General features: G+C 39.3%; 1 protein-coding gene across 1 annotated transcript in view; it reads right to left on the bottom strand.

Moving 5' to 3' along the window:
• Positions 1–24,494, bottom strand: part of DPYD (dihydropyrimidine dehydrogenase) — a 345,406-nt gene that overhangs the window by 42,291 nt on the left and 278,621 nt on the right. The window contains exon 20 of the mRNA XM_082053772.1: positions 5,611–5,790. Within this exon, the coding sequence (XP_081909898.1) occupies positions 5,611–5,790 (180 nt within the window). The remainder of the gene's footprint in view (positions 1–5,610; positions 5,791–24,494) is intronic.

Genomic DNA, 24,494 nt, shown 5'->3' with positions numbered 1-24,494 from the left:
TTCTTCAGAACTGGCAATGGCAATACGGAAAAAAGAGTTTCTTACTCTATACTACCATATAATGAGATGGTCTGTATTTCTGGACACGGCCACAAATACCATGTGTTCACTCTTCTTTATGCAGTGCGGGAAACAAGGGGAAAGCTCTTCACCATACTGGACAAACTTGCCTTTCTCTACAACAACGAGAACTTCCAAAAACGAAGGGTGAAAACCTCTGCTCAGTTAACGTAGTCAGAAGTTTGGAAGAATCCAAAGGCAGCCAAAACTTGGTGCATGCATTGCAATAGTTGTCTTGCATGGCTGGGTGTACACATTTAAAAATTTTATTTAATAGAAGAGCTAGTTTAATATTTTGCATGAAATCTCGATGGTATAGCAAGGTTTTTTATCTGTTGTACAAAAGGCTATTTAGATTTGACTGCGATCAAGTTAGAATTTAGCAGGTTTGTACTATTCCAAAGAGTCAGCTTTTAGTACCCATAGACATTTGAAGGAAGTTCATATTTTAGTCCTAATGGGACATGCATGCATTCAGAGAATAAAATCAGTAGCTTGCTAAATTTAAGGCGGTAAGAATTTTCATTGAGTTTCATATACTGTGCTCATTCAGGACCATTCTCTCTCATCTGTCTGCTGGAGAAAAACACCTTCTCTATAAGTGTTTTTATCAGATATGGTTTTAACATTTTCAATACAGCACAACCTTAACAGCTGAGGAGGATCCACTACAAAAACCAGTTTGTCTTGGGCTTTGGATATTTCTGGAACCATGCTGCTTAAATTATTACTTTACTTTTTTTCTTCTTTTTATTTTTTTTTTTTTAACCTTGACATATTTTTTTTAACCCTTTGACATAATCAAAGGTCAGGTTTGGCAAAACTTCTACTGCTGAAAGCAAGGTATGAAACATCCATATATATTTATCTCTTCTTAAAAATGCACACCTTCCAACTGAATACACTGTCATATTTTTAATGTTTAGCTACCTGGCAGGTATAGAAGTCACTGTGTTAAATACGACTTTTATAGCTGACATTAGGTGGAAGTTTATTCAGAAAACCACTATACCACTTCTGTGACCACCAGCTGACACCAGTGCATTTCTGGGACCTAATCACTTCAGCTCTCTGGAGTCAGATCAGTGAGCAACTAATAAAAGAGTCCTGTAATAAACAGACAAGGTGAGACAGCGACTACACACAGGAGATCAAATTGCACCTCTGGGGAATACTGTACCTTACCCAGATACCTGGTGAGAACAAAGCTATTTTTATTGCTCCTGGTCATGTATCTTCCTAAGAAACTCAGGAACATTATTTTAAAACATAATTCTGTTAATTTTGGATTATAAAGATACTACCTGTGCTTTCCTGTTCTCCTCTGCAGCCACTGTAATAACTTTGGGTTGTAAGAGCATGCTCTACATCTTAACTGCCTGCTTGATTGCATCATGCACTTGATCTCAGTCCTAAATTCATGCTGAGGTAAATGTGCTTTTACAAAAATTCTTCCTCAAGGGAGTCAGTGAGAAGCAGTGTGGTGTCATCATTACCTTGCCATTCTCTCATCTCAGTGTCAAGATTTGCAAACTGACATTATGGCTGACACAAGCGGGCAAGTTTTATTCCATGCATTTAATGGAAAGGTGATTCAAAGGTGATATTAATGACAATCATCTCTGTCAGGGCTTCTGATGCCAGGTCCTCCCCTTCTCCCAGAGAAAAAACACAGAACAAAACAAACCACAAAAACAACAAACCAACCCCCCCCCCCAAACAAATCAAAATAATTAAAAAAAAAAAAAACAACCAACCAACCAACACCACCAAACCCCAAACTAACAACGAAATAAGCCATCAGAAAAGCAAAGAGGAAGGAAGCGCAGAGACTGGCTTTGCCCACCCTTGTGAGTCTGATGCAGCATCTATGCCGGGGCTGTCTTTGGAGCAGTCACAGACAACGCTACAACCACAGCAAAGAACGAATCAAATTGGTAGAGCTGTGGAAAACAGTATCACCTGGTGAGTGGAAGCCAGGACTGAGGTTAACTTTTCTAAGGAGGAATCTCACTGCTCTTGCAGTGAAATACCACAGGTCACATCTTGGACATGGCAAGTATTGACTCCAGTAACCACTGCTGTGTTAGCAAAAGGGAAAAAGCTATCGCTATTGAAAAGACTACCAGAAAATATCTACTAGCTGGCTCAAAACCAGTAAGTTTAAGATCTACATACCAAAAGATACATTCTACAACAGTGAAAAACATACAAACAGCACTCAAGTTTCCAAAATATTTTCCAGTGCTATGATGCTTCTCATATGTTAAGGGCTATAAATTATCAACTGCAAGTATTAGTTTCATTAATGCAGAAGCATGAACAGGTACTAATCAATATGATTCTCTTTTTCAGCCAAAAGTTTATATATTTGCTATTAAACTGCTTATTCTATTACACTATTTAGCACAGTGTTTTTAGTATTCTCTCTGTTTAGGGAGGAAATTATTGCGATAAATGTAACAACAGGCAGTGATAACTGTTCAGTTTGTCATTTATCTGGTGACTGCATGGCAAGACAGTTTCACTGTGATGTCAGGTGTACCATTCAGAAGAAAGTATTTATCTTTTAGTTTACTTTGGTCATCAAATACTACAATATTTCATGACAAAACTCTATTGTGTCACTCTCCTGTGGCAACACTCTGCACTCAGCATCTGTTTGATGCTGAAACCAGGACAGAAAACGAATTATCAAAATAATAGCGCACTTCTATATAAAAATATGGACATCAACATTCAATATTGCACTGTGAATGAAAATAGTTACTATTGTGAACATATGTAGCTGGGAATAGTACCAGTCCTAACTCTAATATATCCAAAACTGGAGACGCTCAACAAATTTGTATACAATCAGAGGGCAAGTGGCTCTTCATACTGTCAAAAATATTTCTTGTCCCTCGGTTCCTTCTCATTAAAGTGGCAATTGACTGAACTACTTATCCCTGTGATTCTATATGAAAATTAATAGGAATTTTGTAAAAAAAAAAAGAGGTTCATTCCTTTATATTTCTACATTTACCAAAATTAGCATATTCTTTTTTTTTTTTTTTTCCTTTTTTTTTCTTTTTACTTTTTGTAATGCAAAAGTTCATCAGTATTTGCTGTTTAGCTTCTCATGGGGTCCTACTGAAGAAACTGCATTTCACCTCACAGTAATATCAGGACAAACCTGGCCAGGTCTTTCTAAGGTTTTAAAATCGTAATGCAGGATTTTGCCTGTCACATTTTACTCCATGTGTAACACATACATGCCTACTCATTACTTCTATCAATGAGAACCTATATATCACGTCAACAGGCTATCTTCTCTTTTCCAAATAAAGAGTAAGGACATGCTTTGTAGTGAATTTATTTTAGAAAGAGAATCAGAAGTGTGTGTTATGACTTCCTGCCAAGCAAGCTAGAGATTTGTGTTTGAATCGAGATGAAGCTACAGTACTTAACTAAATTTACTAGGCACAAGTACATGAAATCCAATATTGATAATAATTTATGAAGGCAAGAATACTGATTCCTATAATACTGCAAACTTAGTTTATGATAACATAATTAGTTACACTAATAACACTGCTTAGGCACAGTCTTGCTAATTATGACATTATAAATATTAATGATATCAAGCCTTTGTATTTGATTGCCCCTAGTAGGATCATTCATCATGGTATTTCCTTTTACCTGTGTTGTATTATTTTTCTTCCTTTTCCCTTGCATGTTCATTCCTGGATAAACAGCCATCCTGAGCTTATGCCTAAAATATATCACTACCTTATCAATGATGCAGCCTGGTTAAGTTTATATGTTATTACTTAGTAGCAATGATCCAATGACATAATTCAGTGCTAAGGGCAATCAAATACTCAATCAGTTATATTCTGTATGCCTTGTTCCTTTTAAATGTCTAACAGAGCCAGCCAGACAAGATTACGTAGGGCTTTGTTTTTCATTCTTTCTCATGTGACCTGTTTCAAGTTAAGATTCCTTTGAATTATTAAATGCTTCCTTAAAGCATCTTTTTATACTACCTTTTTAAAGTTAATTATTTATGTAGTGACAAGCGTAAAAGACTAAGATTACAATTTTTTTTCCTCATTCCAAAGGACATGAGAAACATCTTTGACAATGGTTGTCTGTGTAGTAAAATACAAAGGTAACACAAAGATAGAACACTGAATGCAGCTTTAAAGAAGAATCACAAGAAATCTCTGTTACATGAGTTGGAAATTCTGTGTATGTTTCTACAGGTGTTAAAGGAAGGAAGTTTAGATATAACCCTTTGAGCCTGGCTTAACTGCTTAACATAAGTAGATGAAAATGAAACTGCTTATATCTTGTTTTATTTTTAAGCAGTGTATTATCCACAGCTTTAGGAGCAGGATTCTTTTCTCCTGGAAGGTAACGTTATAATTTTCAGAGCTCCACTGAGAACAACAACAATATAGGAGTCTCTAATCTCCTGCTAAACCCAGCTCCAGTCATCAGCAACGATAAGCAGAGATTTGGAGGTGTTTGACACTCCAAATCCTATTCTTTTGTAATTCTTTACTTTTTACAATATTTTCAACAGTTTTATATCAGGTTTTTGGAAAGATAATCAATAGGCATGATGTATAACTGAAATAAGTCTTCAAAGTGATCCCCTCTAGTAACCAGAAGCAAAAGCTCAGGTTCCCTGCTGTGCAGGTATTTTGCTCGGAGCAGTAGGCAGGCAGCAGTAGGAGGCCAGTTCCACCTCCCTGCTTCCCAGCATGGGTCAGCCCTGCCCTGGTGGGGGGCGGGCAGCGCTGGGGCAGCTGCAACCCACTGCATCTGGCAAACATCTCCAGAGATGCTTTTGTAGCAGGGAACTACTCGAGCAGAGAAGACAGTCCAGAGGTCAGGATTTCAGGGAGACCATAGTTTACATTCCTATTCCACCACAGACTTTCTAGATTTAAATGATCTTGTGGAATCTATCAAATTATTCAGTGTCACTGTTCCTCACCTGGAACGTCCCTGCCTTGCAGAGGATTTGGGAGTCAGCACACATGAAAGACCCTGAGATGATGAACGAAGGGCCACTCCTACCTGGTCTTGTATTCTAACTAAGACTGGTTTGTGATAAGCTGTCTCAGCTGGTCAGGTCCAGTGCTAGGGGGATTTCATGCCTCCTGATTGTTGCACCCTGTCTGGAACACCCAGGAATGTCTGGCACATTAGTATCAATCTGAATTGAGTTTCATTAAAACAAGCAGTTCCAGAACTTGTTCCAATGCATTTGTAATTTTACATCCTAAACTTCTTTCAAAGACATGATTTTATGAATCAAATGGAGAGGTAATATTTAGAGTAAAAATTTTATCCCATAGCAAGTCACTTCAAGTTTGGCTTCTTCAGCTGCCTCCAGATATTTCTTAATAATCAGAAGGAAAAAGACTTGGTGACTAATTGTGACAGCAGCAGTGGTTAGCCAAGCTAAGGAGCAGAAACTGCATACAATGATTATAGAAGTGCATTCAAAGGCAAGACACAGTGCCATTATACAGGAATGGCAATGAAACAAAATACCTTTCCCATCAGATCAGCAATTCTAGGTACTGGTTTTCCTTTCTGATGGCGCATGGTTGCAGGACTCTGTCCATCCCAGTCTTCAAGTTCCTCAATGCTTTTCAGGTAAAGGAGAGCTCGCAGTCCAGTGCAGTAGTCATCGATAACAGTGAAATCTTGATTCTGGATTGCACTGCACACCTACAAAATATAAGTCAGTTATCAGCAACGTACTGCCAGAGGAGTATATGGAATTAGCAAGCTCTTTGGACTTACTGATTATGAGATGATCCTTCTTGCAACTTCACTGGCGAAAAACTGCAAGAATTCAGCATATTAACCGGTTGCTTAATCCTATGTCATTATACCACCATTGCAGTTCAGACAAAAAAAAAAAAAAAAAAAGGACTTGATAACACTAGTTATGCCTCAGTTTCCTAATTACAGCTCTTAGACCAGACCTGAAGGCTGCTCCCAAGTAAGCCAGCAAGTCCAGCCCCAAGTGTGCATCTCAGGACACTGATGCGGAGCTGCCAGCACACAGCCAAAGCCCCAGCTGAGCTCAGAGCTGTGCCTGCAGACGGGCACTGCTGTCCCCACCTGTTCTGCTCAGAAAGTGCAGGTGTACCCAGTTAGGTCCCAGTCAAGCAAATCGCAGAACCACAGACTTGCTGAGGTTGCAAAGCATCTCTAGAGATTGTCTGGTCCAACCTCCCAGCTCAGAGAAGGGTCAGCCAGAGGAGGCCACCCAAGACCATGTCCAGCTGGGGTTTGAATATCTCCAAAGACAGAGACTACACAACCTCTCCAGGGAACGTGCTCGAGTGTTCAATCTCCCTTACAGATTTTTGTTATATTTAAATGGAATTTCCTGTGTTCCAGTTTGTGGCCATTGCCTTTTCTCCTTTCGCTGGGTAACCCTGGGAAGAATCTGGATCCAACAAAAGTGCCTCTGCAAACAGCACCCATGAAGCTGACCTGTCAGTGTGGGTGAGCATTGCCAGGCACGGAACAGAACAGTCCCTTCTGCTTATCACCATTTGCCATTCGGTGGTACTGAGAGGACAGGACACTTCATTTTAGATACTTTAGAAACACAGATAGCAATATAGTAAACATATAGAGCAACGATCCCTGACGTGCAGAGCTTAATATGTAGACACAAAACTACTGACAGCAGAGAATAATCTGACCATTTACACAGATTTTTCTGGACCACTTTGTGGACATCAAATCAGATTTAAACCCACAGAGATCTCCAACCAAACTGACAAGTGTATAAAAATTTCCATGACTGTACTCTGAACACCTTCTCATTAGCTAAACTCTAATCATCCATCAGTGACGAGGTGCAGGGTTGGCTGAGTACCATTAATTGTCAGTCCCTGGAAATGCTCTAAAATTCCAGATGTGTCAGTGTTTCCAGCCTCTGATTCAGCTTTTATTCTAAAAGCTAAAAAGAATGCTCCTGATAACACCTACACTTACATACACACATAATGAACACAACAATGAAATAGCCACCTATTTTAGAACACGAATGTGTGCACATGCACAAACAAATCCACACTCCTTGGACAGCAAAACACACCTTAGATCATAATTGACATCAACACTCAAAAAATACAGAAAATATGTAATTGTTTTTCACATTTCAGAAATGATAATGCAACTTTCAGGTGTACATGGCACTGTAAACCAGCATACACTATAGTCGTACAAAGAAAAATAAGGCTAAACTATAAAATAAGCACAAGAACATTTTCTATGCAGTGTCTTTTTATTACACAAAATCTGTTTCTCTGGAGAAATAGTGTGGGCATTAATTAGGTCTGTTATGCCTTCCATAGACTTCAAGACTTATTTTCTTCAGAGCAATTATAAAGAACATCATCACAATTTCCTGTCTGGGTTATTTAACTGCAAAACTCCACTGCTACTTATTCAAACCTTTTTGTTCTATTTTCTTATTATTTTTATTTTGTTTTTAGTGCATGGGTAACACTTTTATTAGCTATTCTTAAAAATACTACAACTGTAAAAAAATCCAGTTAAAAGCCATGTCATGTCACTTGAAACAAGTTCAGGCACACTTGTCGAAATCCTGAAATATTTTGACAGGATGTATACACATGAGATACACTGGAGGATACCTATAATAACCTTATAAATAAAGAGGCTTTTACTGTTTTCCATCTTGTGCTACAGTGTTATGAACTGCAATAATATAAAAACGTGCAGAAGATGATATCACACTAGGAGCTAACATTGGATCCCTGTGAGTCTATGTGCAGTGCACTGTTTGCCTTCCCTGGAAAGAAGGTTCCAACCTGGAATTAGGTTCCAAAACTTAAAGCAAAATGCAATTTTTTAAGGAAAATGTAAATCTCTTAACGAAGGAAAAATGTTAACTGAAATGGACAGACTTAGAAACATAATTATCAAGTGGTTGCAGACAATCTTCCTCTTCTTATGACTATAGTACCCAGTGGTGCAGATAACTAACCAAAGACATGTCTTTCACTGATTTTAGTGTGATAAAAGCAACTGTGTATGTTTACAGGCTTTTCATAGAACATGAGAGATTCAAATATCAACACATAAAAAAACAACAGATAAAGTTTTGCCATATTTTTGGCAAATTCCAAAACATTCTGAGCTTCGAAATTTCTTATGTTACATATATCAGATGGTGAAATTCGTGTTTTAGGCTTACAGTATCTTCCATGAATCAAGGTAGAAGCCTTTGCTGCATTTTAAAAGGTGGTGAATAAAGTCAAGATAAAAGGTCACCCTGACCCATCAGCCATGACAATTTCTATACCACAGAGAGAGGTTTTTAGCATCATACCTGGCTGCCTCTGAATCACGAGTTTAAATGACACTGTGTCCTCTTTTCAGCACAAGAGAAGTGGCAGGGCAATACACCAGGTGAGACTCAAACTCACGCATCCGGAAAAATCGCAGAAGAACTGAACCGACCCGTCTCCACACACCATTAACGCCCCCGCTTCACTCCTGCTGCTGTCACGGGGAACAGGCACGCTCCCTGGCCCTTGCAAGGCAAAATGTTGAGTCCCTCCTTCTGCTGGTGGCTTATTTTTATGGGTGCGACGAGCAGGAAGAGCAGTCCAGCTATGGCCATATTTAAAATGGAACTGCGTCTTGGTTGCTACCACCTCTCATTTAATGTCTTATTACGCTGTCTCAGCAGGGACAGAGGTGAGCAGTGTGCTGCTGTGCGTGCCCACAGCGCAGTGACACCGCAGCACAGCCAGCCCTGCCCGCTCCACTCCCCAGCATCGCGCTGCTCCGACCCAGCACAGCCAAACTGCTGCCCTGGAGACCCTGAGGCAAAATCCTGAACAAAAATGTAACTTTCAAACTGAGAACATACACGTGGCCACACTGTGCCAAAACCAACAGTCTGTATCCTGTGGCCAACAAAAGCTGCTTATGGACATGTGAAAGTAACAGAGCAAGTGTGGATCAGTTGCTCATGTGGTTTATCATCAGCCCAGGTTCTGGCAAGCAGTGGTGCTGGGACTTCAAATGGCAGAGATGGCACCCGTTTAATATCCATTTGTCCTAAACAATCCAAGTGAATCTGTTTTATGAGTAAATTAACATTAAACTGTTCACTGACTCAGGCTTTCACCTGAAATATTCAGGTAGAAAGTAGGTTTTTCTTTAGGAGATGAGCAGCAGGCCTTATGGGGCAGAGTGAGGTCCAGATCACAACGAAGCTGTTAGCTGTCCTGCTGACAGGTGCTGTCTTGTTTGAGTTTGGCTCTAGCTTTGGACTAGAACTTGTGCTAGAAGAGAAAGGTGCTACATTTTTCCTGCTTAGAAAGGTACCATATATTATTCATATTGCACTTATATACAGGGAGATAATTTTGCACAAATTTGGTTTTACTGCATTGCCTGGCTCTGCCTGGGCAGTAGAACTGCTACAATTTCACTTTTAACATCTGACCTCCTCCCCTTCCCCCTAGATCCAGACTCCTAGTTCCACTCCAATGATTGCCCCTTATGTCCCAAAAGAGACAAACAGGCCAATGTGCCATGTATAATCAATTATATCATGCTCTCAGTATTCTGAAATATAAAACTGTTCAGTATAAGCTGTAAGTGTAGGTTACAACTCAAATCTATACAGACATGTATGAGATACTAAAACACACAATGCCTTCTTTGCTGCTGGCAAATCGAACATACACCAAATGATCTCATTGGGGGACAGGGATGTGAAATGAATCACAGGCTGAGGCTCCAAGTAAAACTGTTCTGCAAAATGCAGTGATAGGAGAGGCATGCAGAGGTCCCTGCTGATGTCTTGCATAAGAAATGACCTGTCTGCTCTATTACTAAATAAACATAAATACTGAGTCTAACTTTGTCAAAGGATTTAGAGCCACTACAAATCTTACTTGAGGAACTGGAATAAATTGTCAGGAGATTATTATTGTGTAAAAAGAATTTTACAGGTTACATGGTTGTTATTAATCACTCACATCAATCTGAAACTTTAATTTACATATTTTGAAGAAAAAGTTCATTATTGGTGACAAGTACTACTACCACATCGGTTCCAAAACATTGTAAATACCTTTGCTTTTAGCAGAGCATTACATAACAGAGAGATGCCAATTTCTCAAGTCTTTACTGAGGCGAATCCCCTGCACCTTTTACTGAGAGCTCTGTCTGTGTAAGACCTTTTAGTTTTGTCCACAGTCTATGTTTCTAGGAGCTACGGGAAAAATACCCAGACACTGCATTTTATTTTTGTTTTGCTCTCTACAGAAATGGCTGTGGTTCCTATCTGAACTTTGGCATACCCTGGGGGACTGTGTGGAAGGCCTGTGCCATCCGTGCAGAACGTGGACAAAGTGGCTGAGACATTTCCAACCAGATCACTCACTAAAGCAATACCTCTTCCGTGTTTCCTTGCATTTTCCCATTGAGGGATGTTGTAGAGGAGAAAATATTTTCTGTAACACAAGAAAGAAGAAACACTAGAAACACTAGAAAGAAGACACAATGCCCTTCTCTTCAAGCATTACCCTGTCCATTTTTTTCAGTTTTTACATGAACTCGTTCTTACATGCTGAAAACCCAGCTGGACAGGTAATGATGGGGAAGATGGTACCAAAAATGGACCCCAGTCCCCACCCACATTCTTTATGTTCCATCCATAGCAGGGATTTCAGCAGAAGTGGCAGAGGAGATACAGAACTAGACATGTTTGTATCAGTTCTTCCTTACACTGCTTTCAACTAACAAGAAGGAGTGTGTCAATAGTCTCATATACTTCTAGTTCACTGCAAAAGACTGGAGCAGGTCAGAGAATCTAGACTGTTTAATAACGTGTTGCTTTGCAAGAAGTGGAAGTCTTCTTGGTGTGACTAGATCTGTGAGAACTAGAATGCTGCAATGTCTGGCAGCAGTCATGCTCCTATTCGAAATAACGTCAAAGCACTATGAAAACCCTTTGCCAACAATGAATTTGTGGCAGGAGACAACAGCTTGGAGAAAATGTTGATTTTTACACCCCTCCAAAAGATATGTTTCTTTCTTCAGAATATGGGCATAAAATAATTGTCATTTTTATGAAAAAAGAAGTAACAGCAAGGAGGCAGATGGGTGGCAGTGATACACAATCTAGAAGTAAGAAGATTGACGGGTATATATTTGTATATACAAACGCAAATCACATAGCTTGACTGTTCTACCATATTAGTTTCTGTTTGTTGTAGCTGTACAACATCAAAGCAGTGATGTTCCCATATATTGCATTTAGTGGTAATATAACGGACTACTGAAAAAAAAAAATCAAAGTGAGAGTTCCTAAGTAGTTTCCTGGCAATTGAGACAGCAGGCTCTTTCATCTGTGCTGTAACTGTGGCAGTGCATTGATTTAAACTCCTTCTGAGATCTCAAATGCTTTTATATTCTTAGGTCTCGCTGGCTGCTTTTTTTTTTTTGTCCTTTTTTTTTTCTTCCCTTCAAATGATAAAACTCTAGCATTTAGCAGAATGCCATCATGCTTCCCCAGAAGACAGAGACTTATTGCAGCTATGGTTCTAAACTGCATAGGATCTCTAAATAAAATAGCTCTCAAAATGCCATCTGATTAGGAAATTGGCCTTTGACTTCACAGTTTCTAATATTCTTACCATAGCAAGGGGATAAACAACTATTACTCGTCTGAGATACCTGTGAGAGGTTTTCCAATGGATTAACAATTTTGCTTTTCCACTAATTTTGTTGACTTCCTTTGAAATATTTTTACTGATATGCCCAAATGGTAAGCAAAAGTTTTACTCTCTTGTTTTTATATTATATTTTCAATTTTAGCATTATTTATCATATTTTTATGGTAGCTTAATTTTTCTATTAAAAATTCTTACTGATAAGTACTGAAGACATAAATCCACCTTCCTGTTGGAGGAACATTTATGAATGACTCTAAGCTGTTTCTTAATGTACAGTTGAAGCTACTGCTTTTTTGATTAGTGCCTGTTGATTAAGATTATGGTGTAAAAAGACTGAAGTTGTAAATGAATGCAAGGTGTTTCAGGAAGGATTCTATTTGTGCCTATCTGGGTATCCATATGAATCGACATCCTTATGAAAATTAATTTTATTGTAGTGGGCAAGAGCATTATTATAATATGGGTAAGGCACACATGCCACTTAAAATTTTTTCTCAAAAGCAACTAGCAAAAATTGACTAAACTAAAGGGAGATTTTTTTTTCTGGGCCATGCAATCTAAATGTTGCATAGCTCTTGCCTATGGAAATGAAAATGTATGTTCTCTAGCCCCTGTACAGTGATTGAGATGTGCCCAGATCTACAAAGTAAAAATCAGTACACACAGCACTGGTTGTCTGACACTGTACTCATAATAATGCAGCAAGAGTTGCAATGTGAGAGTAAGCAGACAAATAAAACCTCCTCTGAGAGGGGTTTCTGTGCTTACAATCTCCAGGATAGCAATGTCTATGGAAAGGCTGCCTGTATGACAATGGTGCCTCTTGCTCATGTCTCGTTGAACACTGACTTAGCAGTACATTAAATGCCTAGCCTAAATTATCCTTTCTATCAGCAATTATTACTTTTGCTAGCAGGTTGTAGGATTAGGGACATTAGGGGAGCGGATTATTGGACGTTGTGGTGCACTCTCTGGAAAAAAATCCAAACAAAACAAGATTCTTTGTTTTAAAGAACAAATTTCTAAGTAAGAAAAAGCTTCCCAAATATTGATACAGTACAGATGGAATGATTTGATTCATTCACATTAGCTGCTTAAATGACTCTAGAGATACAGGTTAGCAGATGGGATGTTACTTAACAAGGCTTTGGATTCTGAATCAAGATGCAAAACTGATTTGGATGATAGCTGATAGCCTTTTTAAAACATTAGAATTGAGCTAATATACATGAATTAATGAACTACTGTTTGTTCACAGTCTAGTATGGCTTTCAGAAAGCAGTTTGAAGGACTCAAATATTACATCTCTGAATTGCATGAATTGTGGGGAAAAAAAAAATAATCTTTTTTTTTTTTTTTTTTACTGAGTCCTAAAGTTTAAGTCCTAATGAGCTGAGGGCTTACTAGTGACATTTGAGGGGCAACACACAGAAGAAAGATCCAAAGATGCTAACAACTCCAGCTCTGCCGAGTAGGCAACCATTCACATAGGGCTTAAGAAATCTACAATTAAAAAATTACTGGATGGTCTGATGTCATGTGGGTATCAGTAATGAAATATCTCAGTTATTTTGTTATTCCTCAAGTAAGTTAATCAGATGAGCTTGAGGTAAAGTGTCATTCTAATCAGAAGTATAGGCTAATGTCAGTACGTAATGGAGCTCACAACAAGTTAGAAGGAGGAGAAAGTCTCCAGCCCATGCAAGACGATCTTGCGGGATAAGAGCTCTATCTCCTGTAAAGCTTGGATCCTCTCTGCAAAAGGACAACATAACATTGACGTGGTGTTGAGCAGAACTGAGCTGACATTTAGGGAACAGTGAGGCAGGGACCACAGGTAAGGAAAGATGGATGCGGTTGCTGGGCAGCAAGAAGAGCCACAAGTCTTGTGTTAAAGCCACAGCAGCCTCCTGAGACAGGCTGTGATGAAACATCTCCCCAGCACCAAGGTGACAGTTGCTCCCACCACCACAGACACCCCAAAGTACCCGATATTTGGTGGCAAAAGACAGACCTTGTTCGTTTATTACCCTCCAGCAACCTTGGGAACCTGTGAGTGGTCAAAACTGAAGAGGAGAAAAAAGTCTGGAATCCATTAGCTGCTTACCAGACAAGGGCATGGCAGGGGATAAGAGCACTGTAAGGGATCCTTTAGGAAAGTTATCTGCCACATTAATTCCTAGCCTACTCAAATGTATTTTTCCTCCCCTTAAGTTCTTCTCTGCCAATTAATATATCTTTGATCTAAATAGCTAAACTGTGTGTTTGGGAGTGGGAAACTGGTGCTTATCAAGGGACCCTGAATGATGCAATTTCGTATCCTGTGTCTTTGAGAGAGGGAATGTGGAAGAAATCAAGACTTTTCAGAAGGCTCCCTGAGGTTTTTTTTTTTTTCCCCTGTCAACCACCCCTACAGGAATGGTTAAATTTCCTTATCTCACTAAAGCATTCTGTCAGTTCTTGGAACTACAAAGTGGACCTTTGCATGGTAGGTGGGCTCACACACTGATAAATGTAGTGATTGTGATCATCTTTCCTAAGAAAACAAATATGATTCCACATGCCTTGAGCATTGAGAAGTGTGGGAAACATCCTCATAATCAGCCATCTACAGCCAATTATATCGTACTGTAGATCTAGAAAATGAAAGATATCTTTGAAAGCAGAAGAGCTAACTCCCCTGTGTAAACAGTCCAATCACACAAAGAGGCTCTACAACTATCTTTAAATATATGGTGAATATCACTTCATATTTCATTTATTAACAACCAAAGGTCTCATCTCACTCTTACAAGTACTGTTGTGAAAGATGAAATCCTTCAGTTCTCCCAGTGGTTTTACAGCTGCTGGTACAGCACCAGCAGGTGTGCCAGGTAGATGTAGATATACTTGACCCATTTCCATGAACTGTTTCCTTCAGGTCCTCCAAAGATATTTTGAAAGCAGATTAACAGTTAAGTCACTCCGATCTGGTGGTTTGATGTTGAAAGTCATCAAGTAACAAAACTCATTTAGTCAGAGGTCAGCAGCATTTTTCAAGATTTTTGTTTTCTGAGTCTAACCAACAGGAACACCACCCGCTCTGGACTGCAGTTGGTCTGTTACTCCATTTTTGGAAAAGCATATTTGTCAGAAGTGAGCCTGGTTCTAGGAAAGCACGCTTTTCAGGAAAGAACTGTGTTCTGAAAAATGTGTGGAAGAGAGTTTCAGAATCACCAATATGTGTTGTTTGACAACATGGAAGGCAACAGCTCCATTTAACTTGAAAACATCTGGTTTGCAATCCAAGTTAATTGGAATGAAAAGATCAAAACTAAAATATGTTGCAAAATGTTTGAAACAAAGTTTTGATTCACCCAAATAATATTTTTTCTTTAAATGCATTAATTCCACACATTTTTAGAATTTTGATTATCAGTTTAAACTGGAAAACTTTTCCATCCCTGAACTTCCCTGTGACAGAATAACTATTTCCTGATCATTTGTAATACACGGGTTCATTAATGCATAACAGATCCAGCATAGAGCTTCAGTGCTCTTCATCCCAGAACACTCTGAATCAGACACAGCAGGGACCTGAACCTAGATCTATTTTGATTAAATGAAATTTGTCAATGAAAAACAGTTTCCTCAAAGAAGTTTTCAACAAACTCTAATGAGAACAATCTATTGAGTGACATCCTTCTGTGACCGGAATTTTGAAAGCTGCAGACCTCTCAAAATCAAACAAAAAAGTAATTTTTCCATTTTGGAACATCAGTTCAGCCCTGCAATGATTAACCCCACATCCTTGTGAGTCTCTCCTACTAGTACTCTCACATTTTATTTCAGCTAAAATTACTTTCATCCTTTATCAGCTTGCCTGTACAAATTTGTGCAGCAGCTGCTGTGTCCATTGAAGAGTGAGATTCATGTGAATAAAATAGTTCTGACCCTCTGAGTCCTTCGTGTCTGAGATAAAAACCCACTTCTACATTTCCCTGGGGATTGTTTTACCTATCTCTGTCCAAATAATAAATATCAGCAAGCAAAGCAGTGAGATAACTCAGATATTGAAGGAAGTTAAATGTACTGCCAGCTTCAGAAAAATGGTTTCTCTGTTTGTTTCTTTCATTCAAATTGCATGGATAAAAGGACCTCTCACCAGACAGATCAAGCTGTGTCAGAAGCCTTGTGTTGTAGCAGGAAAAAAAAAACTTCAAAAGGCATCAGGGTTTGTATTCCCAGGTTGCTCCCTCCTTCCTGGGCAGAAAAAAGATTTTCCTAACACTGGGAAAACTGGCAGATGGGTCACCAAACTCTGGCTATCCCCGTACCGAGCCCGAGCTGCATGGCAGCGCTCGCCTGTGCCGGCGTGGGCTGCAGGACCGTGCCCTTCCCCAGCCAGCGCAGCCTCCTCCACCACCAGCTCTCCCTCTCCTTTCCCTGCCAGCTGCAGCCTTGGACTGAACGGAGCTGCTACAATACAAAACCAAAAATTTCTTGTAGGTGTATGTTCTTTGTATGACCAATAATGCTTCTGAGAAAAACTCTGACAGCAGAGTTTCGCAAACCTGAATGTTTTGCATTTTCCCTTTTTGGAAAGCAAGTCTCCTGCGGTTACCATCTGTATAATTTAAAACAAAACACAGGAAATTCCCTAAGCAATTACTGGAGACGGCAGTAACAAAAAAAAAAAAAAAAAAAAAAAAAAAAGAAGAAACTCGGCATCTTCCACTGTACTTATCTTCCCTGCTATTTACATTTTCAATATCCAACAAGGAGCTGGATACATTTTCAGATTCACCTCCACACTGGTACACGAGGGGAACCCTGTCTACAACAGATCCAGCTTCGCGTCTAACAGCAACCTGAGCTGAGTAAAACAACTTGCCCACAATTTCTTGAACACTTAACTGAGCTTCTTCTGAAGAGTGATCTCCGTGTTGCTTTTACTTGGTAAACTTTTAACAAAACTCGCTCGATGTCAATTCACACCATGTGGTTTTATCTACAGGGAGGACAGCTCTGTGCTTGTTCATGTAAGATACTGGTGGCACGAATGCCCATAGGTAGTGTGAATCCACATTAAAAATAGGTGCAGCAGTACTGGGTTTTGGAAAGACAAGCAATATTGTCAGTCCTTGGGAGAGATCAAGAAAGCACTTAGCCAAAGCAATTATTCTTCACATCTCCTCAACCCTTCTAGTCCTGGTGACAGCAGACCCAGGGAAGCAGGGTAGACACCTGGGCAGAAGGAGAAAGAGAAGCAGCCTCAGGGTCCCCAGGTACAAGAGCAGAGAACAAATCCTCTGCAGGGGCTGGGGAGTGGCTGGTACAGGGCAGCATTTGAGCTGACGCTCAATTGAGACTTAATTGTTATTAAATAATTATTACTATTCAGTGATAGTTCAACTTACTTTGCATGAGAATCCATTATAAGAATGACAAATAGCAATTGTTATGGAATGAGTTTGAATTCATTCTTACAAATTTATGAAATAACAATCCTATCTATGCAGACCTCATTTACTAGCTGGTGAAATGAACAGACATAAAGGAAGGCTAATAGATAAATCCTTTAAGCAGCTCCAAAGAAAATGTAAAACTACTGCAAAACTGCACAAAATAAAAGGCACTATTAGCTTAGAGTTTAGTCCATAACTTTACAATGTGCTGATTTGAGTATTGCAACTTTCCATTTAGAGTGGCAAGATAATAAAAGTAAAAATCAAGAACAAAAACCTGCTCTAATTTTACATTTTTTCCAACTATAACCAAAAAACTTTCCAGATTTTTTTTTGTTTGACAAATTCTGATTTCTGTTAAAAGGAATTCTCAGAAAATTTTCACTATCAATTAGCAATTTCCATCCCAAGCATCTGTAATGGAGCAAATGTGGCAGTCTTCTAATCACTTTTTTTTATTAGCAAAGACAGACAGACAGTTGAGAACAGGTTGAGTTTCTATAATGAGCACCGAGCTAAGAAGAAAAGCAGAAAATAATGAAATGTTTATCAGAAGTGATCGCTTGAGTATGTCTGTCTCAGCTCTTCCCTTTCACATTTGTCTTGATTTCTTTTGATTTTATGTCGACGTGTTCAAACAGCACTTTGTTCCCTCTTTTGTTTCTGCACGTTCTGCACATTGCGGCTCTGCAGAGTAGGGCCACGCCGTTCATCCCTGCCTCCACTGAAGACTTTTTAAAGCGTGCGGCTCTGTGAGCAGCGGAGCTAATGATACCCGGCTCCCAGCAGCTCTGTGTCTCCTGGTTGGGTTCTCTGACGTCTAATAAGGTGTGACTGCCAATTAAAGCCTTTCCTGTGGCTGACACAGGCCTAACAGCGCTGTCCCATGTGGATGCTCAGAGGTCTAATAAAGGTGAGCTCATAACATGCTCGCGCTTAAAGTGAGCAAATGCACAAACGCTCTCTCCTCTGCCTGACTTTTTTGTTTTCTCAAAACTTGTTAAAACAAAATACTTTCTGTCTTCTGGCAAATTTCAGTGAAAATGGCCACAAAGCTCAAATGTGATTGGGGATACTCAAAAGGACATACAAACACATATCAAGTTTCTTTGGGAACATGGGCTAAAGACTGCTGTTTCTACATGAGACTACATTTATCTCAATCAAAGGACCTATCTCTTAAAAGTGGTTTTGTCTTAAGTGGTATTTCTTTTCCTTTAAATTGTTGGTGGATGTAAAGAGCCCACCCTTGGATCTCATCCTGAATCCCTTTAGGGGCCTGCCACTGTGTCGAGCAATCTATTCTTCACTCATTGATTTAATTGGTGAGAGACGAATTATGTCTTAACTTCTCTGTATCATGAACAGCTTTGTACAGAAAGGTTTTTTTCTACCCCCTGAGCCACAGCCTGCATCAGAAACTTCACAGTGTCTAGTGGGTGCCAAAGTCTGCCCATTTTGGGGCTTATCCACTCATGAAGCACCCTCTGACTGGCACCAAGCGAAGCCTCCAGCCTCCGTTCCCCCCTGCACTGGTGCAGCGATGGGCTGGGGGCAGGGGAAGGGTGGGCTCTGGGAGAGTCCAGGCAGGAGAATCCCAGGCTGGCTCTGCCACCCCGATGGCACCCTGTGGTTGAGGCTTGCAGCCACCCACCCAACTACATTCTCCTCGCACAGAGTGGAGATTAGACACAAGAAAATACTAAGTCCCTAAGTCCTTCCTCTGCATTCAAAATCAGTGCTATTCAGTGCAAGACAAAATATAATTTTTTTTCCAACTGTCATCAGTATAAACCTAACCTGGAATTGTGAAATATAGGGCCTTCTCCTTCACTGCCCTGCTGTGTCACTCCCACGACTTCAATCTCTTTTAGTTTTTCACTCTCCATAACCATTAAATGGCATAAACAATAATTCCTGGATGAGAATTTTTTGGTCTCATCTAGTCCTCACTTAACTCAAGTACCAATGTCTTCGCTGACTTGAACAGACACTGAGACAGGTTTAAAAGAACACTAATTAAGTGCATGGACAAGTAGTTCTCTACTTTGTAGTTCTGTAGACATACAAAACACATGGAAAAATTGCATGAGGGACCTTTAATGAAAATAAGAAAACAAAAAGGGGAGTGGAGAATATAATAAATTATTATAGTACATATTTTCCTGGTTTTTGGTGTTTTTTTTTTTTTTGAGATTGGGATGGAGAAAAATGGTAGTAGCATCTAAATATTAAATGTGACATAATGTTTATGAAATGGTATTTCTTTTTCCCTGTCATTTTAGTGATGATATTTTCAGAGCCTTGTTTTTATTTTCTGATACCCAGGGCATTTTATACCATGTAGAAGGGTTACTTACAGGGTTTTAGATTTGCACAAATACAATAACGATGCTCTCTCATAGTTCAAGTCCCACTATTTCATGATGGAAAAGCTTGTTTATTCACAGATAAAGGGCCATCCTGCTGTTATAAAAATCCATCAGCTAAATGGTTCAGTAAAATGCCTACTGAAGAAAAAATCATAATCAAACTGCCCTGAATCCCTTGAGACTCTGGCTCTAAAGAGGTACCAATAAGAATGCCCCTTGAAAATGTTACAAAAAAAAAGTAGTCTCATAAAAAAACAACCGTGTTCTGTGTTAGAAGGGGATTTCATCTTGAAGAGGCAAAAAACCTTCACTATTGCTTTCCTATCAAAGTCTGTCATACTTCCAGGAGGGTGATGGTGCAAGGGCTGAATACAACATAGTGACGATGAGAGCACAGTGCCCATAGGAACAGGACTGCAAAGTACCACATCCCCTCCAGGGCAAGGGGGACTGGAGATGGAGGAAAGTGGGTCTGAAACAGGGCTCGGGGCACAGTTACGGGCTGCCCTGCTGGAAGCAGTATTATATGGGTGGGTTTTGAATTGTTGCTGTGTAGAGAGCCTTACAGACATCCGCGTTGGAGCAACAGGGGACATGTGTGGCCTCCACACTTTGTAAGAAAATAAATTTGTTTGCAAAGGAACTCATATTTTTAACACATTAATGACCAATATTCAGGATTAACAAAAGTCTTCCATACCAGAATATAATGTTAAGAAACTCTACTGTGAAACAAGTATACTTCAGAAAATACCCCTTTGTTCTATTTCTTTTTTTTTGCCACATCTGCTAGAAATAATGACTACAGAATCTCTTTCAACAAAAGGTCATTTATGTCAATGGACAGAACACAGAGGATCAGATCACCTGCGGTAATTGCAAATTAATGCTCTACTGCTAATGCATTAACTACACAATATTGATCTACAATTGAATCATACAGGCTACTGTGAAAGTGATTTTTACTTTAATATTTTTAAGCTATTATTGCTTTTCCTATAATGCATTTTCTCTTTCCACTGGAATTTTCTATAATTGTCTCAATTTTTAATTTCCTACAGTGATGTGACTTTGAAAAATGTATGTCTCTTTCAAAGCCTTGCAAAAATCTAACAAACCATCAATGTGACATGGTAAATCACATGCATGATGCAAAAGATGCAAAAACATCTGATATACGTCTTATTTTGATAAATTGGGCGTTTAATAAAAGCTTACTTAAAAAAACCACTTCAGCCTTACTGGAATCCTGTAGTAATGAACTGTACCTCAGAAAGATGCAGCTAGACATTTCTGGAGCTTTTGGTATGAAAGGAGTGCAGGATTATCTCCACAAATAATTAGTTTAAAAAATAATAATTTTTTTTAATTTCATGCTTGTACTGAAAAAGGATTGGTAGACTTGGGTATGTTACAAAAAAAAAGTATAGTGCTATGGATTCAGCTGAAGAATGACTGAAATGTTCTGGCATTTTTAATTAAAAATCTAAAAACAAGTGGAGTCTTTCTGCAACTGTTTCTGAAGTCAATGAAGTAGAAGAATGCTCTGTTAAATTGTTGTGTAAAATTTTAATCCCAGCTACTACTGACTACAATGATCCAGTTTGTTTTCTGTATCTGCTGCAAAACTTTCTTACACACAAACTTTTTGCCAGTAACGCCACTAAGATGTTGACCTCCATCTTCTAAAGGAGGGGATAGAACACACTTTGAATACTGAAACTCTCTCCCTAAACCATTCCCTAATATATTTGCTTAATACCACTTGAGGTGGTTATAGCATTTATCAAAATATGGCTTATGACCTTGCATTCCTGTGTATGATGATTTTGTACATGGAAAATAAATCTCTATGTCTTAAAAATAAATGCAATTGGAAAAATTAATGGAGAACTGATTGCAGGTGAAACAGCTGCAGTGGAAAACCTGATCTTGCTTTTAAGGGAGGTGCATTTATTTTTCATAAACCCTTTCTCTAAGACATATGCCACATTGCAATTAAATTAACTCACACAAAGCCTTTGTATTGTCTTAGCCCATGAACACCACCCTCTCACAGCAGAGAAGAACACAGGACTTGTGTCTCAGCAAAACGAGGGGAAGCCCAATGGCGACGCAAGTGCTGCTTTCTAGGCGCTCTTGCTGGACTTTGTGAATGGATCAATACAACCTGTGCTGCTTAGTGGTACTAGACCACGTTTAACACTGGATGAACTGACATGCTCTACCCTTTTAACATACTGCTAACGAGGAAACATCCACATGCAATTCTGTGTCACAGGGCAGCACCAGCAGTGGCAGAACCTGCTCTCGGCACAGCAAGTGCAGGCTCAGCCCAGCAGTGCCAAAGCCCGGGCTGCTCACTTTCTGCCTCGGGATCAGTTGTAAGGTGTCCTTGTGCTTTTGGAAATGTGAAGTAAGATCACAAAATGTGTGGTATTGTGTCAATCCAAATGTCTATTCGGCACCACCTCCAACAGTGTCCAAAGCAGGTATTTAAGGCTAGGGGACGCATATATAATTCTCACAGTACATCCCAGCTTCCACCTACTTAACTTGAGGACTTGCTACATAGTGAATCTTAATATACTGAATCATTCTGCAGATCACTTTACTTGATCCTATCTCAAAATTCTGTACTTGCTCAGTATTTTAGTACTGAGAAAGCAGAACTGAGCCATCAAAGCTGTTAAAATAAGCAACAGAGATTTTGACTCTTGAAGAAGGAACAACATGGGCATTTGGTATCAAGGGCATGTGAGAGAGAGACTGGGATTCAGGGAAAAATATATTATTCGGCTATTTGTATGACATTGTTAAGACGGAGAAGAACAGCAATGATTCTCATAATCCTAATTAGGTTACAAAGATGACCTATGCAGATGAGGCTGTCTTCTTCTGTCTATCACAATGTATCTTGCCTGAGCAGCAATTAAAAGTTTCACTCTAGTCCTGGTCAAGTATATTTCTTGCAAGACTGTCTATAGGGATAACTTGTTTCCCTCTCTCTTCCATTTGCCTTTCCCAAGATGAGGAAAAGACATATAGCCTGTACTCAAAATCTTACAGGAAGTTTCTTAAAGGCTTATTTTTAAGTAAGTGTAACTGAACTAGTTTAGACCCTTACCTACACAGCAGCTTTAGAATCCATTTATCTCAAATTAGTTTAAATGACTTCCCTCCTTTAGTGAAACAGAAATAAGCCACTAAAACTGAGGATAGGTTTGATCCAGAGAAGTTTAAAATCATTTCTAAAGATTTAAGCTAAACTGGTGAAGGCTAAGGACGAGAAAAGAGGGTTTTTTTTCACCATGCCTGGAAAAAACGTGTTGGAAAGAGAAATCCTTTCATAAAGGGCAGAAGACCAGTATAGATCCAAGTCATTTCTGGAAGCCACTTCAAGAAAATTTGATTATTACTAAAGGGAAAACAATAATTAATGTTTTGTAAATCCAATATTCTTTCTCTTAAGCATTGACTGGGATGTCTGCACTAAATTATGTTTCAGAATTTCCCATTACCGTTGAGGTAAACCAACACAAAATAAGAGAAATAAACAGCTACAGAGTCTATATAAAGGAAAAGTGCATAAATAAAATTTTAAAACTTTATTTTTAGTCATCCAGAAACAGACACAGCAGACATAGAACAGAAAAAATTCCACTGTGTAGTTCAAGTCACGTAACATTGTCACAGACAAAGCCATCGAAACTGCAGCTCTATTACGACAACAAATGAAATGCATGTATAGCACCAAAAACATTCCCTTGCCAACCTTACTGTTTTTTAGAAAAATGCTCTGTGGTTTGTACTGTACTGTACTATAAATACTAAGTAGTATTTATATAGAAGAAGCTCTCAGACCCTTGTGTAAGAAAGGTGGATCTTTTGTCTGTTCATGGGTAGAGTTTGAAGCATTCTAATACAAACTAGTTAAAACAATGGGAAATGGTATTAATAAATCCAAAGAACACAGTAAGTCTTTTAAAAAACAATAGCCTTCTACTTCAGCTCTCAGAGATACTAACTTTGATGTGCATTAAGAACCCCAACAAAACTAAACCACTGAATTGGCCTATTTTTTTTTCTGAAACACAGCAAACAAATGACTAATTTCAGCAGTCACCATAGCTGTGCAGAAAGGATGGACACACTGAATCTAATTTTAATGTCAAAGTGAATTGTGGGAATGAAACCACCCCAGTCATCCCACAGAGTGACACGAAGTCGATATCCACAGCTGCTGTTGTCTACGATGGAAACTACAGGTAAAGGGCATGAGTATCTACCAGAAGGTAACAACATACAATGAAATACTATAACATACTCACCACCTGCTCCTTATCAGCCATTCTAACACACATGCTGCAATGGTGCCCTGACATAAGCAGCAAGGGGGCTATTTTCCAGCCAGTTTCTGGTGCCCACAAAAAAAGGTCTCCAAGCCTTCCCTCCATGAGGGACTAAATAACCATGCCAGTCTGGCCAGGACCTCAGAAGAACCCATCAGGCAACGTAAACAGCCTCAACTACTGCATGTGGTGCGACACCTTCCTCCAACACAACAGGCCGCAAAGCCAGCACCATATGCAGAAGGTGCAGCTCTGCACCTCCTGTCCCAATAAACATCTTGAGGGACGCAGATGCCTGGATAAACAAGAGTTACTTTAAACTGGCTCCCAGTGGGACCAAAGTGGTCCTCTTTGAAAGCTATCTCCTCTTGAAAAGGCTCTTTGCAGAAGACAAAAATAAAAAAGAAGAGGAAAGGAAGATCAGATAGGTCAGTCTTAACCCTGTGTTAAGCTTGGTTGTACGACAAAGGAGAGATGTTGAAAGTTTAAATCCTATAGATTAGAGATGAAAGGTCA

Source organism: Streptopelia decaocto (genome assembly GCF_964273445.1).
Source record: "Streptopelia decaocto genome assembly, chromosome: 5".
Taxonomy (NCBI): Eukaryota; Metazoa; Chordata; class Aves; order Columbiformes; family Columbidae; genus Streptopelia; species Streptopelia decaocto.
Note: the sequence above shows the minus strand (reverse complement) of the source record. Positions and strands in the feature narration are given on the sequence as shown.